The 19,362-nt window shown below is 35.8% G+C and overlaps 1 protein-coding gene across 1 annotated transcript in view; it reads left to right on the top strand.

The window, feature by feature from the left end:
- Positions 1-19,362, top strand: part of RANBP17 (RAN binding protein 17) — a 319,731-nt gene that overhangs the window by 18,515 nt on the left and 281,854 nt on the right. Inside the window, exons 4-9 of the mRNA XM_080805045.1 lie at positions 3,137-3,303; positions 6,786-6,851; positions 10,407-10,511; positions 11,930-12,095; positions 15,471-15,544; positions 18,007-18,126. Of these exons, the coding sequence (XP_080661171.1) occupies positions 3,137-3,303; positions 6,786-6,851; positions 10,407-10,511; positions 11,930-12,095; positions 15,471-15,544; positions 18,007-18,126 (698 nt within the window). The remainder of the gene's footprint in view (positions 1-3,136; positions 3,304-6,785; positions 6,852-10,406; positions 10,512-11,929; positions 12,096-15,470; positions 15,545-18,006; positions 18,127-19,362) is intronic.

Below are 19,362 nucleotides of genomic sequence, written 5' to 3'. Positions count from 1 at the left end.
AAAGTAGAGATTGAAACTTTCCCCTTTTCTTTTATATTCTTGTTGTGTGTTTTCTGATAGATTTTGTGGCCTTTTTTTTTTTTTTTTAACCTAAAATCAGTTAGTCAGGGGCACCTGGGTGGCTCAGTGGGTTAAAGCTTCTGCCTTCAGCTCAGGTAATGGTCTCAGGGTCCTGGGATCGAGCCCCACATTTGGCTCTCTGCTCAGTGGGGAGCCTGCTTCCTCCTCTCTCTCTGCCTGCTTCTCTGCCTACTTGTGATCTCTCTCTGTCAAAATACATAAATAAAATTTAAAAAAAATCAATTAGTCAAAAACTATTGAATATTAAATTCCCATAATGTGTAATACCAAAAACATCAGTCTAATGACGGTAAATTACCAAAGACATCTGCAGGTTTTGAGTTACTCATTACTAATAAGACTTATGGTTTGGCCAGTATTTGAAAGCAATAAACAAAAACTTAAACCAAAACAACCTGACTTAGTCCCAATTTGGCCAGTGTGACAGGTTATTTCACCTCTTTCACTTTCGTATCTTTTACCTAAGAAACAAGTTAATAGTAATAGTAGTATAATAGCAATATCTTCACATTGCTATGAGAGCCACGTAAGGAATTTGCTGGGAAGCACTTCTAACTTGCATCATAAATGCTAAATGTTATTGTTACATAGCGTTCCACACCCAAAGAGCCTCTAGTGCATAGCTTTCCAACATTCTGTTAACTTCTCTCTGGGACTTTTTTAGCTGTTTTATTTCATTTTCCTATGTGTCTCCTTGAGCATTTTATTTTCTTCTTGATATGGCTTTTCTCTGTTACCTTGGATTGGTGATGATGAGATGCATATTGCTTTACTTGATCATTATCATGGACACTTACTAAACTGGAAAAACATTAGAAGTCCTGTAAAAAAGCATAACATGAGAGTAATTTATGTAAGGTATTTAGCTAAAATAACAAAAGTGTAGTATAGGGGCACCTGGGTGGCTCAGTGGGTTAAGCCTCTGCCTTCAGCTCGGGTCATGATCTCAGGGTCCTGGGATCGAGCCCCGCATCGGGCTCTCTGCTCAGCGGGGAGCCTGCTTCCTCCTCTCTCTCTGCCTGCCTCTCTGTCTACTTGTGACAAATAAATAAACAAAATCTTAAAAAAACTTTAAAAAAATCTTAAAAAAAAGAAGTGTAGTGTATTAATTTTTTTTCTGCCTTAGATGACAAACTTGTTAGCCAGTGTCTTTACTTGGGTAGTCTGGGAAGGTGTGTATATTGGGACCTAGCTTAAATGTCAAACTTGGTTGATCTCACATTTTGTTGATTATCTTGAGATTACCCTCTTAGTGGTTATCATTACCCCCATGCAGATTCCCATATCCCCTCCAAGTTAAAAATTTTCAAGATAGTAAAAATAATTGAGATAAATAAGCCAGATTTTCTTTTATATTCTAGAAGCAGTGTCATCTTCTTAAGCTTCATTATTGAAATAAAACATTACAAGTTATGAAGCTTAGGATATCCATATTATTGCATAGGAGAAACCTTTTTTTTACATCTATCTTAATTCTAGAAAAATCTTTGCTTTTTAAAGAAAATTTAATTTCGGACACTTGGATGGCTCAGTTGGTTGAGCGTCTGCCTTTGGCTCAGGTAATGATCCCAGGGTCCTGGGATTGAGCCCCACATGGCCAGCAGGGTGTCTCCTTCTTCCTCTGCCCCTCACCCTGCCCATGTTCCCTGTCCTCCTCTCTCTCTGTCTCTCAAATAAATAAATTAAAAAAAAGATTTATTTATATAACTATATAATCTTGATGTTAATAAAAATTAAGGTTGAAATATGATAGTCATGAGAATTTTTTTTTTTAATGTAAGAATCTCATTGCAGCTGTTTCCGTTAAAGCTATTTTTAGTTAAATATTGAGGTATTTACCTTTTCTTCACTCTTTTCCCTAATGGCATACTGGCCTTTGGGGCCAAAGTAGAAATGGAATCCTTTCCTTTTTAAAAATTTTTTCCCTTTATTTTTCTGTTAGACTTCTGGCATGTTTGTTACCTGACCTCAATTATTTGATCCACTAGGAAACTCATAGCTAACTTTGCTACCCACTTTTAATGATTTTGGTATATCAGCTTTGTTCCAAGTTTTAATTTACTATTCTATTTGTACTTTCCATAACTTATATACTTATTTTACCATACTATACTACTTGTATTTTTTGTGCCACTTAAACAGGATAGCGTACAGACATATGCGGGCGCCTGGGTGGCTCAGTGGGTTAAAGCCTCCGCCTTCTTCTCAGGTCATGATCCCGGAGTCCTGGGATCGAGCCCCACATCGGGCTCTCTGCTCAGTGGGGAGCCTGCTTCCTTCTCTCTCTCTGCCTGCCTCTCTGCCTACTTGTGATCTCTGTCTGTCAAATAAATAAGTTAAAAAAAAAAAAGACATATGCATCCATAAAAGTGACTGTGCTATGCATTGTTATGCAGTAAAATCACAGGGTTCAGGAGAGAAATAGGACATGGAAATAAAACTCAACTTCGTCAGTGACACATTAAAAAAAGAAATCTAATAGAAGGTTTAGTAGAGTTTTACACATGTTAAATGGTTAAGAAATACTTAAATAGAATAAATAAGCATTTTATCTTGAATATCTGAATTTTGTTTTTGGATGTGGACCTCAGAGGGTTGTAGTTTGTGAATCATAATGAAGTGGTGAAGGAAGATTATCTGAAATAGGATGTAAAAGTGTGAAACCAGATAAGGTTGTGTGAGGAGGGTAACACGTGAGGTGAACTGAGACAGCTACTAGATGTTTGAGGTGGCTGCATTTTGTATATGGTTTGCTTCATTTGGCCTGGTTGCAGTTTTGTATTCACCTGGCAGTTTTTTCTACGTGAAATCATGCAAAAACAAAAGTGACATTCTCATTGCACTCAAATTATCCCCTAATATTTAAATTCAATTGGAGCTAATTTCCTTTTCCACAATAAGCCTTGTAGCAGAAATGACTATTTAAGTAAGTATATATCTTGGAGAAAAGGATTAGCTTTTTGTCAAAGAATGTGTCATTACCAGCTGTTTTTCTTCACAAGATTCACATTATGTTACGGAAAAGTTCAAATGATCACAGAATATTTTCTTATAGGAAACTACATTCTTAATTATGTGGCATCACAGCCCAAGCTGGCGCCCTTTGTTATCCAAGCTCTAATTCAAGTCATTGCTAAAATCACTAAACTGGGATGGTTTGAGGTTCAGAAAGACCAGTTTATCTTCAGAGAAATTATTGCTGATGTGAAGAAGTTCCTTCAGGTAAGAAGGCATTATCACATTATTAGAACATCACTAGTTGTTTTTTTTGTTTTTTGGGGGATTTTTTTTTGGTTTAGAAAACTTCTTTTCTTAAGTATGGTTTCTTCTGTGACTACCAGTACCATATTAATTACAACTTACTGTTTATCCTCTGGGTCCTTTATTTTTTATTGCCAGTAAATGAGCATCATGGCATTACAGAAGTTTCAGACAAGAAGAATGAACATTAAAATGTTAGAAAATACACAAAAATTAGAAAATTTCAAAAATATGTATTCTGTCCTTTCTAACATGCATGTCTGTGTACTATATACATACAAAACGGATCTAATATTTTTCGAGTATGATGTGATATAATGCTCATTACATTTCTTTGAAGTGGATCTCACTTGCAAATGAGAAAACTGAGGCTTAGGAAAGTTAAGTGAATTACATATGGTTGCAGAGTGACCTAGTAAAGCATAAAGCAAGCATTTCAGCAAGTTTCCTAACTTAAGAGATACATATATTTAACTTTTGCATTAGACTGTATTGACTATGCTAGTTTCTTAAGGGTATTTTTAACTTAACTGATTCAAGTTATAGCATATGCACATTTAACCTGCGCAAATTAGGGTATTTGAAAAAAGAAAAATAAGCAAGAGGACAGTCATATATACTGTGCTGGTGATTCTGCTGGCCATTCCACAGAGTAGTCTGTGCCCTGAGGTATGGTGTGGCAAACTTAAGTCTGCTATTTCCAGTCTCTGCATGCCTCTTAGGATGACCATCCTGCCTTGCTCGGTGTGATTTGGATATTTAAAGATACATGTTTTTTCATACAAACATTATCCCTAATTGCAAGAAAGGCACTTCAACTGGTGCTCTGCTGCAGAAGCAGTGATCTCTTACAGTTCTTGAGGGAAAACTGGCAGTTTGGATTGAGAGATGGCTCAGTATTGGCTTATTGGCAATTAGAGGCAATTTGGATTTTCTGAGATTTTATTTCTTATGCAGTAAATCCCTGTGTAAGATGTAACTCTACCATGTAGTGCAATTCTAGAAACCTCAGAGTATGAAACACTAGACTTTGATGCTTTCCTTTTATTCATAATGTTAAAACCCTGGTTAACAACTACTTGATCGTCTAAAACTTCACAGGAATCCAGGTTTTTTTAGCCCTGAGGTGAGCAGCCCTGGAGCAGTGGGATGGTTTGTTCAGAGACAAATGACTTCCTCACTCCAGAGTTGTACTCGCAGTTTTGGCTAACAAAATAGCAGCCTTCTCTTGTCGTTTCTTAAGATCACACACAGCTCAAGAATCATTAGTGTAGGCAAGAACAGACTTCAGAGTTTTTGAAAAATAAAATTAAGGTTGAAAACTGAATGGAATGAAGTCATTCTTGTTGGTTAACATTTCTCAAGCTCTCTTTACAGTGGCTGGTAAATTGAACTTAAGTTGAGCTTTAGTGTGTTCTTGTCAATTTTGGAAAAGCAGAAGAAACAAAATGTTTGGTCTTCAAAGTTTAACAAAGTATCATAAAAGGAAGCACTTGTTTTCTGGGTATGACTTAACCTAACTTTGAGTCATGAGAAAGGCAACTGACTTTGATGTTTAAGTACTCAAATAGTGTACCCCATGGTTCCTTTGGGTATTAACAGCTTCTGTGAATTTTATACTAAAAATTATTTTAAATTTGCTAAATCTTTAATGGCCTCAAGTTTTGTACATCTTCTTTTCTCTGTTATTGCAGTCTTATTGCTGCCACACTACAAACATTGATGGGCTTCTTTTCTACATACATATCCAGGAGAGCCTCCTGTCATCTATGGCAGTGCTAGCCACATAACTGATTCACAATGAGATAAGGAGCAGAATGTAAATCAACGTGGTGCTTCCTTCACTGAGGAAGACTTGCTATGAAAACAATGCCGGCTAAACTAAGCAGTGTACTTAGTAGGGACTTAGCAGGCTTATAATCTTGTACAGACTCTCTTATCTCATCCATCATGAATGAGTCCCAAGCAGCTTTGAGACTTGCATTGAGTTTGCAGATGACCAGCAGGCCGTCAGGGAGCCTCACTTCGAGGAGCATTGACCTGGTGTGCTTACTCAGAGGGCCGATGCTTCAGTAACAGGAAATGTGTAGCCTAGTTCAAACAGTTGAAATTGTTGTGAAGGGCCATAAAGAAATAAAATGCAAAAATTATGGGATATGTCTTTTGTTTATTTTTTTATCCTGAGATAATAAATAGAAGGAATGACCAACTATGAAATTCAGACTTGAAAAACTTGTGGGGCCTTGGGTGGCTCAGTCAGATAAGTGTCTGCCTTCAGTTCAGGTCATGATCCCAGGGTCCTGGGATTGAGCCCTTTCTTCGGGCTCTCTGCTCAGCAGGAAGCCTGCTTCTCCCTCTCCCACTGCCTGCTGCTCCCCCTGCTTGTGCGCTCGTGTGCTCTCTCTCTCTCTGAAATAAATAAATGAAATCTTTAAAAAAAAGAGAGACTTGAAAAACTTGTAATCTGTATTATTTCTTTTTTATGATTATACTATAATTGAATTTTTTTTTTTAAGATTTACTTATTTATTTATTTGAGAGAGAGAGAGCGCGCGCGTGAGCATGTGCAGGGAGGGGCAGAGAGAGAGGGAGAAAGATAATCTCAGGCAGACTGTGTGCTGGGCTTTATCTCACAACCTTGAGCTCATGACTTGAGCTGAAATCAGGAGTCGGACACTCAACTGACTCAGCCACCCAAGCATCCCTGGATATTACTTTTTTAGTTTTTATACTTATAATGTGATTTTGCAGTAGGGTAATTTGTTAGTAAAAGTGCATGTAAAATCTGAATTTTGATTCGAAGGAAGTTTTTGAGATTAAATTGGGAGCTGATTAATTAAGAACATTATAGGGGCTATGAAACTGTATACCATATTGATAGTTATGTATTAATTTACCCCAGTGCATTGGACACTTTAGGCGCCTTCATTTTAGATATCATAATAAATGCATACACATGTGCTATTAAATAATATTAAAAAGGCCTAAGTGATCTTATGTGATATTAGATTGAGAGATTTAGATTAGTTCCTAAGCTATTTATTATTTATTGAGTGCAGCTATCTCAGTAGCCTTCAAGCAAATTTATAGAACTAAAGAGCAATTTTTGTTCAATCTTATACAGTGTCATGAAAACTATTAAACTCTTGTATTTTAAGGTTTAGTTTAATGTAAATCCTATGTGCTATAAACATTTTTTAGAGTATTTAGCATTTCTAGGGTAGGTGAGCTTTTTCCCTCACTCAGCTCTGTGTGTACCTAAATTTATCCTTCAAAAAATGAACTCAAAATTATTTTTGTAGACATCATAAATTTTTTTTTTACATCTTTTAGTAGATACATTATTAAGAAAATGTGATGTTTCAGTATTTGATTATTTGTTTACACATTAAGAACCAATAATATGTCTCTACTTAGGGTACACTTGGTTGTTTTCTCCATAGGGTACTGTGGAGCACTGCATAATAGGAGTAATAATCCTCTCCGAGTTGACTCAGGAAATGAACCTGGTAAGCCTTGCATCTAATAGTGATGTGAAGTTTGCTAAGTAATGCTGATTCTTTCATATAAAATGTTTGTGTAGCATAAAACTCTGAGTAATCAAGTTTTTTGTATATTTTATTGGTGGGATAATTGGGTATTGGAACACTTATTGAAAGTAACAGAAACAGTGTAAGGTACTGCAATGGTCATGGTCCTTGCTCCATGACCATTGGTGAATTGTCCTTTTATCCTCTCTCTTACTAACCATAAGAAAAAAATTATATGAAAAGAAACAAACCTTTATTTGCTTACAAATAAAAGACAAGCAGTTTGGTGAATGGATTCTCAACAATGGGTACACAGCACGACTCCTCAAAGAATAGGCCACTTGGCACTTGGCCACTTGCTGGCATGAATTTCCACCCTGTACAAGGAGTTTCCAGAAGCCGTGCTTCCCCCCAACAGTGCCTTTATGAGCTCAGCAGCTGAGCACATTGTCACCTGTTTCTGCTCACTTTTGTGCTTAGCATGGTTCTAAACAGAACAAAAGCAGAAGTTAGGTTCTCTGTGGGATAATGTTAAATAAAGGGGAGTAGAGGTAGTGTTTATATTTTAAAACTCTTGTCATGTTCAGTAGTCTGCGTTTGTGTGTGTGTGTGTGTGAATATGAAGAGTTTGCATACCCAGGACTACTTGCCAGCTCCCTTTGGAGTGTCAGTATAGTTCCTGTACATAAAAAAATCAGCCAAAAACAACTGTTTCCAACTTGTGTTCAGTCAGGAATTAGAGAATATTTCTAGTTTTATCGGATGCTTATCTTAAATTTAAAGTGATCCGTTACGTTATCACAGACCTCACTCCCTGACTCCTCCACCCCGAGCATGTAACAATTTCTCCCCTGTGGCTATGTACCAGTATCCATTTGTTCCACAAAGGAACCAGTGTAGAATTGTGCGGCTCAGTTATTGGACATGTTCTATTAGTCTCCATCAATCTGGAAAAATTCCTCAATCTTTCTCTCACTTTTCATGACCTTAACGTTTGTGAAAATTACAGGCCAGTTTTGTGAAATGTCCCTCAATTTGGGATTGTCTGATGTTTCTTTATTATTAGATTCGGATTATGCATATTGGTTAGGAATATCACAGAAATGATACTGTGTGGTCTTCTCATTTTCTCCAGTCAGGAAGCACATGATTTGATTTGTTACATTACTAATGATGTTTACTTTGGTTACTTGATGAAAATGGTCTCCACCAGGCTTCTCTAATTGCAGATTTATTTTTTTTCTCCCTTGTAAATAATAACTACTTAAGACAAAATACCCATTCCTCATCAGACTTCCAATTTATTCACTTATTTATATCAATATGCATTCCTGGCTTCCAATTGTATTTAGTAGGTTATAATTTGTTACTAACATACTTTCATGCTCTCATTTTGCCAGATTTGGCCAGTAGGAACCCTTTTAAGCTTGTTTCCGTGTCCATTTGACATTTACTCACCAGTCTTTGAATATTTTCTTACTTTTTGGCACAAGATGTTCTAGGCTTATCTTGTATATAACCCAAGTGCTTTTGAAAAAAGCTTCAAGGTCTGAAGTGTGATTGTGATTTTGTATGGTAAAAAAAAATACGGCTTTTGTGGACACATTTTACTTGGTCTAATTTTATGGTATTTACAGTTTGAACAAGCACTTGGTAAGTACTTCTGACCAGGCAGCAGGGAGATCTACAGTGCATGGTGAAAATCAGACACTATCATTATTAAATGTGAACCAGGCAAATTCATATAATGTCAATAACAAGATGTATTTTTTAAGAAAAAATACCTAAACTTGAGGTTTCCTAAAAGAGGATTATATGCAATCTTGTTTTTTTTCAAAACCAAGCCTGTTGTTTCTACTGTTCCTGGAGGATATTCAGTATATACTCATCAAGAAGTACAATATCCTTTATCTACATTGTAGAAGCATAGGTATACATTAGACAATAGATGCACAGTCCCTCTTCTCAAAAGACTGGATATCGGTGAATAAAACAAGTAAAATAAGCAGGGTAGGCCTTGAAGATAACTGAAATAAGTCCTGGATTTGTATTTTAGCTCTATTGCTTACTGCTTTGGACAAACTTCTAAATGTCTTTAAACATACAGATTTACACTCTGTAAAGTGAGAATGACACCTTCCAGGATCTTAGTAAGATTAGATAAACTACTAGCTCAGGGTCTGGTATGTACAAGTGCTCCATAAGAGTTTCTTCTGTTCGTGTTATAATATGGTAGTAATGAGAGGTTGGCCTAAGATAGTGTGCCTGTAAACTTTAATTTTCATGTTAGAAGAGGATAATATATTTTTCACTGGCTATTTTAAGAAGTGAAATAATGTGTGAAGAGTACTTCATAAATTACAGTTGCAATACTATATGCTATTATTAATTTGTATTAAGGAAAAGTTTTTATATATTGAGGGAAATATTATAAGAGAAACAGACTGAAGTTTGGTTTAAAAGAAAGGAAGAATGCTGGAAATGCTAGTTTGGATCTTACCTATTGGTTACAGATTCCAGTAACTACTTTCTGTAATCACTTCTGTTATGTTTCATGTTTCTATAAGTAAATGTGGCTTTAAATATAGTCTAAATTGTTTGATGGAGCTTAGGAAGTATCAGATAATTTTGAGCTCACTGATTTTTTTTTTTTTGATGTGTTTAAGCATTAGCAAAGAAAATGGTTTATTTTCTTCTTCCAAATAGCAAAAGGAATGCTGTAGTGACTGTAGCCCATGGTGTTAATAGTCATTTGGGTATCAGACTTCAGCTTTGTTTGCTGTTTGCTGTTGATAAATGGAAGTATTAATGGCATTAATAGTATAGTTTTGACCATATCATATTTTAGATTAGAGGCTTAAGAACTACTCTTCATAAATTTATTCTTAATAGTTATTTATCAGTAACTAATAAATATTCAGAGGGAATGTACTGTTGCTTATATACTAAGATTTCTGGTTGTTTATTTTTTCTGCCTTGGTTTCTTTTTAAAACACCAAGGATATATGAACCAATGACATTTCTGGTATATATAGAAATACTACTTTTATATGAACAATTTTTCTGTAATTGATTATTAACTGATTCACAGAAAGTTAAAATTTGAAGATTATTTTAGGGATTCTTGTTTTACAGGAGGAATCTGAGCTGAGGAACAGAGAAGTTGTTGCTTACCTAATATGAAATGGTACATGGTACAGGAGTTGATACTCTTAGGATCCATCCGTTATTTTACAATCTGTGTTCATATTACCTCTGAAAGTGTGATCAATTCTGGCTTCTAATTTGGGGATTGGTATGGTTAGAAAGAGCAATGAATTGAAACAATCCAGAAACTTGGGTTTTGCCGATGGTGGGTCTGCCATTAACTCTGTGAGTAACATTTAGCAGGGCACTTATCCCATAGATTTTTAAAAGCTCTCTTAACTCTGTACTTGATGCTTCTTTAATCATTATTTCCATTCCTTTTCTTAGTAAATTTTTGCTTTGCTATTTGCTAAGTCTGGTTAAATAAATTTATCTTGGTCTTTTTAGGTTGATTATTCTAGACCTTCAGCAAAACACAGGAAAATAGCTACCTCATTTCGTGACACTTCTCTCAAAGACATTTTAGTGCTAGCATGCTCTCTTCTAAAAGAGGTAAGTTTTTAAATAATTCCGTATCCTACTTAGAGTATTTAGGAAATTTTAAGTTTCAGAAGAACTTCAAATGAAACCCCTTCCCTAACCCTCATTCTGCCTTTTGAAGATTTACTGTGAGCAGTCTTAATTTAGGTACAGTAGATTTCCACAAAAAATTCACTTTTATTTACCAGAGATATAATAAAACAAAATCTAAAGGGAATTCAGTAACTCATCTTTAGGTAGTTTCATTGTTTTCCTACTACTGCTATAGATTATTTATTACAGAAGCTAATTGAGATTTAGTTTCTTCATTTTTGTTGCCTGTATTTTAATGGGATACAGATGAACAATGAAATGGCAGTAAGTTTTTCTAATTCATCAATTATCAGTATTCTTAGGTGAGCCAAGACAGCTAACTTTAATAATTTGTTTGGGAAATTATATTTTCCCATTTGCTGCTTGGTGCCCTGTGGAATATTAGCGATAGTACAATTAATAATTATATTGTGTTTGCTTGTAATATAGGGATTCTGTCATGCGGTTCAAGCTTTTAAATTGGCATAATATAGCATTTCCTAAAGTATGTTCCAGGAAGTACCTGTTTCTAATTATTTCAGTTCTCTAGGTAGTTAGTAACAGGATAACTGCTGCAGTAGGCCAGTCTGAAAGACCCTCTATTATTTTTAAAATTTCCCTTTTGTATGAAAAATTTTAACATACGCAAAAGAAGGTTGAAGAGTAGAATGAGCTCCCTTGGACCCATTAACCAGTTAAGCAGTAACAACTCCAAACCAGTCTCTTTTCAGCTCTCTACTTTTCAGACAACTCTTTGTCTTTGTGTTATTCTTGAAGCAGAATCCCAAACTTAGTTACCACTTCCTCCACAGGTATTTCGCAATGTGTCTTTAGGAGATAATCTACTCCGATTGTGTCAGAATAGACCTTTTGTGGGGGGGGGGGAATAGGGTGTGGTAAGGATTGTTCTCCAGAACAGTCTTAGACTCATGCAGCTCTGACCTTTGTTAACTGAATATGGATCATATTTCTACATAAAGTTCCCCCACTTGAAGAATATTATATTTCCAGCTTGTTCTAAGCAGCCTTTGATCTAAAATAAATCCCAAAGATTTATATATTCTTCCTGAGTACAGTATTTGTCCTAAAGTTCTTTTTATAACTTTAGGAGGTGGCCTACAATTTGCAGTTAGGTGTCAAAGGTCTTATTCTCATTTTAGAAAATAAAATTTTGAAAATAGTCTGTTGTAGATTTTTGTTGATAGTGATTTTACAACTTTTTCTGACATACACAACAACATAATTTTGCAGACTTTTCTTCCTAATTCTAATTTGGCATTGAAAAGTGATTTAGTGAAGTGACAATTTGTTTATTGACGTATTTCATGAAGTTTTATTTGACTTTCACCTTTTTTCAGGTGTTGGCCAAACCCTTAAATCTTCAGGATGAAGGTCAACAAACTCTAGTAATGCAGGTCTTGAAACTGGTCCTCAACTGCCTTAGCTTTGACTTCATTGGCAGTTCAGCAGATGAATCTGCAGATGATCTTTGCACAGTGCAGATTCCAACAACCTGGAGAACAAGTAAGAAGAAAGTTTAGTGTGAGGGATGGTCGGAGTCAAGGGCACAGAATTAAACAATATAGTTGCCAAATGTGCGGTTACCTCTAGTTTTTGTTAGGCAATCAAAAAATTCAAAAAGATTTGTAACACAGGGTAGCTGCTGATACCCAGTATTGAAATCTGCTTTCTTTACTTCATATCATGGGAGCTTCCATATTTTGATATTGGAAAATAGGAAAGCTAGCTCTAGAGTTAGGGGAAAAACAGGTTTGGGAGGGAAAATGAAGAGTTCTGTTTTGAAAGTTTCAGATGAATAGAGTGAGAGAGGCTATAACACGGAGATATAACACAGAGAAACCGTATTTTTCAAAGTTAGAAGGAGAATGAATTAGAATAACGGACTTAGCAGAGCAGAATTGCAGCTTACTTCCTTATAGAGAAGGATACCAAGAAAAAAAGCAAGCTCATTTGCTCTCATACATTTCAGATGATGGCACTAGGGTATTCCTACAGTCAGAGGTGAGGTGAGGAATAGGGCTTGGTAAAAAAAAGTCTGTATTCTGCTCAAAGTCCCCAGGATCTTCTCTCCCACCTGTGCAACTAACAACTTTTCATTTCTCTTCCCTGTATGCCCTTTCCCCTTAACTTCCCAAGACCAGACCTTTTTGTCCTCAAGAAATTAAACTGGATATTTAGGATAACAGATAGAGCAGGGGAACACCACAGATTTTGTGAAAACTTCTTTTTTTTTTTTTTTAAGATTTTATTTATTTATTTGACAGAGAGCTCACAAGTAGACAGAGAGGCAGGCAGAGAGAGAAGGGAGGAAGCAGACTCCCTGCTGAGCAGAGAGCCCGATGCGGGGCTCGATCCCAGGACCCTGGGATCATGACCTGAGCCGAAGGCAGAGGCTTTAACCCACTGAGCCACCCAGGCGCCCCTGTGAAAACTTCTAATATGGAAAGCAGAGATTAAAACAGTTAAAAGGGATGTAGTATTCTTAGTATCATGATGAATACATGAACCAACAAATGCAATAAAAATTGCACAGACTACACATAGACAGACACACACACCCGTATGTACACATGAGTGCATGTAAAAATGGGAAAAATGAATAAGGTTGATGGATTGTATCAGTGTGGTTTCCTGATTGTGATATTCTGCTGTAGTTTTGCAAGAATTTACCAGTGGAGGAAACTAAGTAATGGGTGCATGGGATCTCTATTATTTCTTGCAACTGCATATGCATCTGTAATTATCTCAAGAAGCTTTTTTATAAAGGGAGAGCTTAGTAGAAACAAAGTAAAGAGTAGAAGTAAACTTCAAAAAAGTATAGTTAATATCCCCAGGGAAATTAAAAAAAAAAAGGTAACACATCCCTGAAACAAGATTAGTATTTTTTTAGTTTTATTTATTTATTTGAGAGAGAGAAAGAAAGAGAGAATGCATTGCGGGGAGGGGTAAAGAGCGAAGGAGAAGAGAAAATCTCAAGCAGACTCCCCACCGAGCATGGAGCCCCAATGTGGGGCTTGATCTCATGACTCTGAGATCACGATCTGAGCCAAAACCAAGAGTCAGACACTTAACCAGCTAAGCCACACAGTTGCTCCAGAATAAGATACTGTTTTATAAAGGAGAGTTCAGAGAATGTTCCAAATATAAAAGACAGTTGCTTAAATAAAACACTTAATAAAAGGTTGGAAGATCAAGTTAGGGAAATATCCCAGAAAGTAGAACAAAAAAGCAAGGAGAGATTTGATAGGAGAAAAATCTACAAGAATATCAGAGCATGAGGGGCGCCTGGGTGGCTCAGTGGGTCAAAGCCTCTGCTTTCGGCTCTGGTCGTGATCCCGGGGTCCTGGGATCGAGCCCCGCATCAGGCTCTCTGCTCCGCAGGGAGCCTGCTTCCTCCTCTCTCTGCCTGCCTCTCTGCCTACTTGTGATCTTTGTCTGCCAAATAAATAAATAAAATCTTAAAAAAAAAAAAAATCAGAGCATGAAATTAGGAGAGCTGGCATCTGACTACTAGGAGTTTGAGAAAGAGAATAGAAAAAAAAAAAGAAAAGAAAATTTGCAAACAAATAACACCAAAAAAAAAGTTCTTGGCACTGAAACATAAAATTTCAGATTGAAAGATCCCATGAAGTTCACATAGTAATGAATGAATAAAAGAAACACTAAGCTTCATAATCATAATCATTTCAGAGTAATAGTCATAAAAGGAAGATCCTAAAATCTACCAGAAAGGAGAAGTCACCTACAAAGTACTGGGGTCAAGAACAGCATTAGACGCTCAGCTTCAGCACTGGAAGCCAGAAGACAATGGAGTAGTATCCCTAAACTTCTGAAGGGAAATAATATTCAAACTAGATGGAAATTATCAAGCTTAAGGTAGAATTAAGACATTCTCAGACATGCTCATCCTCCTGGAACTTATCCCTTATGTGCTTGCTCTCAGAAAGTTACTTGACAAAAAAACCATGGAAGATGAGGGGTTTGTGAAAAGGGAGTTTCAAAACAAGATGACAATGAACAGACATAGAAAGAAGATAATTATATAACAAATTTAGGAACAAGTTGAAGGCGCTAGGAGATGAGGGAAGGGGGGAGAAGTGGAAATTATAGGTTATTTGATGCTACTCATCATGTGGAAAATGGTATGAAGAACATTTTACAAATCTGTCAGAGTATCTGGAAAGAATTCGTGACAGATAGATATACAACTAAGCACAGAAAAGATGCTATGATTAAATCCAGAGAGTGTTAGAAATAAGATCATAGTGTACTCCTTGGCTCAGCTGTTAACATTACTTACACAGCCATAATAAATGTAAACACTTAGAATTGATTTAATCCTCAATTGTTAAAATAGCGGATAGATTTTGAAAGAGGTCAGGTTGTGGTAGAGGCTCCAGCCTCATAGCTTATAACAAATTCATTTGATGTTTAAGGTAAAACAAAGAAATAGCCATATAGCATGTTATTTGGAAATACGTATGTAAGTGTACATTAAGAGTTGAAAGGTAGTTGGAATGGGGTAGGGTATAGCTGTTTTTTATGATACACTTTTTAATAGTGTTTACTTTTTGATACTGTTTGAATTTTTAAATGTTTATATTACTGTAATAAAGATGAAAATGGTAAGAAGATTCTCCCAGTAAACTGTAGATGCTACATAGAAATAAGGAACATTTTAGCTAATTAGTTTCTATCTCTATATTATTTCATCTTTCAAAGGACAATAGCTAGGAATTAAAAAGCAATTAAGCCTAACTGATAAGAGTGGCCACATGCAGAGGTCTTAGAGTTCTTGTTTGTGTGCTGATGTCTTACTGTTTACATGAAAATAACTGAATGGAAGTAATGGTATTAGAAAAAAAATTTTTTTTCCAGTTTTCCTGGAACCAGAAACATTGGATCTTTTCTTCAATTTGTATCATTCACTTCCACCACTACTGTCTCAGTTAGTAAGTAAAAATCATTCATTATTTCATTAAAAAGTACTTGCAATCTTTATCTAAGGGTGGTATCTATTTTAGTGTAAAAGGCCCAATTTATATTCTTGATTGGGTTCACCTCTCACAAGAAATGCTTTTTTACATCCCCTGGGATTTGTTACTTGAGCTATTTGTCAGATTCTGTTTATAGTGACCACGGGTTTCCTTTTCGTGGGTGAACCCAGGACCTCTAGCTGTTGGTTTCGCTCTTGCCCAGAGCCAGGAAAGCTTGTCACCCTTTAAGTGTACCTTCCTTTCTACCCAGTCCCCACCCCTTCTTCTGGGTCTCGGTCTGGTAGTTGGCCACACCATCGTTTACCTTCCCTTTTCCTTCCCTCTCTCGAATTCTCCCTTGGTGCTCCCTTCCCTAGGCTCGCCGGGCAGCCCGCTTCGGTGTATCTGAGTGAGAAACAAAGGGGATCTGCTCATGTAATTTTGTGTTCATCACTCCAGTTGTTCATTTATTTTTTGAATTAAAGTATTTTGTGTGCTTGAATATCTTAAAACTCTTTGGTTACATAGTTAACTTTGAGAATGTGAACCCCATCTTTGTGGAACCTAAAACAGAGACCAGGCAAGACTGACAAAAGAAAAAGAAAAAGAAAAAGAAAAAGTTGTCAGTTTAATATCTAAGCATCTAGAAGTAAAGTTGGAAGATTCTGATATTGCCATTTCCTGAAAAAACATGCTCCAGATTTAAAGTACAGATCAGTGGTGTGTTTGTTTAGATATGTTATTGCCTAGAAGGGGAGAATAGATTTGCAAAAATAATCTCTCCCCTTCTTTTCTTTTCTTTTTTTTTTTTTAAAGATTTTATTTATTTATTTGACAGAGATCCAAGTAGGCAGAGAGGCAGGCAGAGAAAGAGGAGGAAGCAGGCTCCCCGAGGAGCAGAGAGCCCAATGCGGGGCTCGATCCCAGGACCCTGGGATCATGACCCGAGCCGAAGGCAGAGGCTTCAACCCACTGAGCCACCCAGGCGCCCCTCTCCCCTTCTTTTTTTAAAAAAAACATGTCTGTTCTTCAGTCTAGGGTTTTAAGGTGGTGGTTTTTAAACTGCGTTTCACAGGATACTCCTGTTTCCGGTGGTGCCAGAGTTTCAGCCTTCTATCTTTTAACCAGAATAATTTTGTTTTTAGTTATTTAAAAACCATGTTTTCATGTACAGTTATGTTTTGCAATAACATAAGCTACTGGCACTTAAAAAACTAAGTGTAAAACAACTGCTTTAAGAGAAAGTAACTAACATTTATTGGGCCTGCCCTATTATATGGTGCTTATCTCCCTTCATCCTCACAGTGGTCCTGCAAGGTAAGTATTATTATCCTCACTATGTTGACAAGGAAACAGACCCAGACTGGCTAAGATAAATTTATTAGGGTAGCAAACTAAATAATGAAACTGAGACTCAAACCCAGATGTTTTTGGCCCCCAAACACCAGTGGTTCCCAAACCTTCAGTATATCAGAATTGCCTAAGGAATTGTTTGTTTGTTGTTTTTTTTTGTTTTTTTGTTTGTTTGTTTTTTTTAACAGTAAGGACTGCGGCAAACTAGAGAACATCTAAAAGGTCATACTCTGATTCTTGTCGCTGTTTTCACCTTTTCTAAGACAGCCAGACATTATTTAATATCTCTTCATTAAAATATTTAAATCTTAACAGCCAATTCTAAGTTTTTTATAAAGTTGGCAAACATGTGGATCAAAACAAAACCTATGAGGGCCTGTTTGGCCTGAAAAGCTGCCAACTGTGGGTCTCTCACTTAATGATCAGACAGACTCCAGTGGTTTTCAGTAGTAAAATTAAGACCCCAAGCAGTGAAATTGTCTGGTAAAGTATTAACTTTTAGAAGATAACTAGACCATTTTTGTAGAATAGCTAATGTTCCTAGCAGCATTCTCCAAATTGCTCCTCAACTTTTTAAAGAGTGGTATGGATAAGAGGTACCATCACCACATAAATTGGGGATATACTGGATTAAGTGAAGTTATACCAAGTTACACAAAAGTAAAGTTTTCCCACTTGCAGGATACTGCCGTACGTAGTGTACAGTATTTCTCAAATATAGTCTACCACAAAACCATCTTTTATTTTCTGTAGAACAACTGTTTTATTGGTTCATGAACAGAGCTGGGCAGCAGAAGCAATTGGGAGTCTTTGGAGTGTATGACTGCCCAGGTTGCTTTGGCATATTTAACATAGGAAATATATATTACAAGAGAATACAGATGAATGGAAATTTTAGTGGTGGGGTTGAAGAGTGATGGGTGGTGGTGGTGGTTGATGGTGTGTAGCTTTCATTATTTCTGGATTCTGTAGTACTTTTCTATTATTAAAATTAAAAAATACTTTTTTATGTAAAGACAGTGTTCCTTACATGTGGCCATAGTTACTTTTAAAATTGAAATGAATTTTGTTGTTCCTATTTTTAGGCACTTTCATGTTTAGTTCAGTTTGCTTCTACAAGAAGGTCCTTATTTAGCAGTCCTGAACGTGCCAAGTACCTTGGTAATTTAATTAAGGGAGTAAAAAGGATACTTGAAAACCCTCAGGTATTTATGAAGTAATTTAATTAATACTTAGTATGTAGAAATACAGTTTTTCTGCTGAAAGGTGTAATAAATTCGTGACTTGATTATGATTTTGGAAGGAAGTGTGAAGTATCATATCCATCTTCCTTAGATCTCATTTGTAGTAGAAACGGGCAGTTTTTAAAAATGGGTGCTTTCCTGACAGACTTCTGTGTTCTTTTTCACTTTTTTTCCATTCTTTTAGGTGAATAAGAATAAGAAGGTATATATCCTGTGATGCTTCTGCTTTATACCATTGTGTCCTGCATTTCTTTGCTTGTACTTCTTATTTATTACTTCAGAGTCATAGCTACCTTCTGAACTAGAAGACTTAATATAAATCTGAACGTTAATATTGGATTAAGTGGCTTTGAATTATGAGATAATGTCTTTTTGCCCTCTTGTGGACAAATAAGAGTTTGTAGGTTTAAAAAATCTATACATTAACTTGCAAAGCTTCAGTAGCAGTATTCATTCCAGAGAATTGCAAAGCCATAATTAGTGACTTGGCTTAATTAGTGACTTAATTAGTGACTTGGCTGCCTAGATAAAACTTTTTGTTTTACTTTTTATTTTGTTTTTGGTTTAAAATATATGTAATGAAAGTACAGATTTTAAGAGGTTGAGTGCTTTAAGGGGATTTATCTGTCTCTTAGTTATTACTAACTTTTGAGGGGACATATAATATTTGTACATAAAGAAAATGTGCTTGCTTAATAAGGAGCAATTGATTTTGTAGGTCATTCTCAAGAGTGTTTTAGTATTTTATGTGTTATACTTTTATATTTCCAATGTTAGCACAGTCATGAAATATACATGTTTTGTTGATAAATGGGATTTTACTAATATACTTTAAAATTTTTAGTAGTTTAAGTCACTGTCATCAGTCAGTATGTGGAAAATAATATGTTAATATCAAATAATTGTTTTAATTGGTTTTCCAAAATCCTCATGTTCATGTTTCATGTCTGTAAAAGTTAGTTTGAATATTATATTATTTTAGAGTTAAAAACATATTAGAAGACTTATGAGTATGAAGTATCTTATTGTAATTAGACTCTATTTTATATTTTCATGGTGTTCATATGAATGAAATTTCTTAGAAACTTTCAGTACTAAACAGATGCTTTTTGAATTCTCTTTCATGCAATCTACAATACAAAGTGTTTGAGCTTTTGTAAAGATGACAGTTGTACCCAGTCCTCAAGGAGCTATAAT

Source organism: Martes martes (genome assembly GCF_963455335.1).
Source record: "Martes martes genome assembly, chromosome: 5".
Taxonomy (NCBI): Eukaryota; Metazoa; Chordata; class Mammalia; order Carnivora; family Mustelidae; genus Martes; species Martes martes.
The sequence above is the reverse complement of the archived record's forward strand: the minus strand, read 5'-3'. Positions and strand labels throughout refer to the sequence as shown.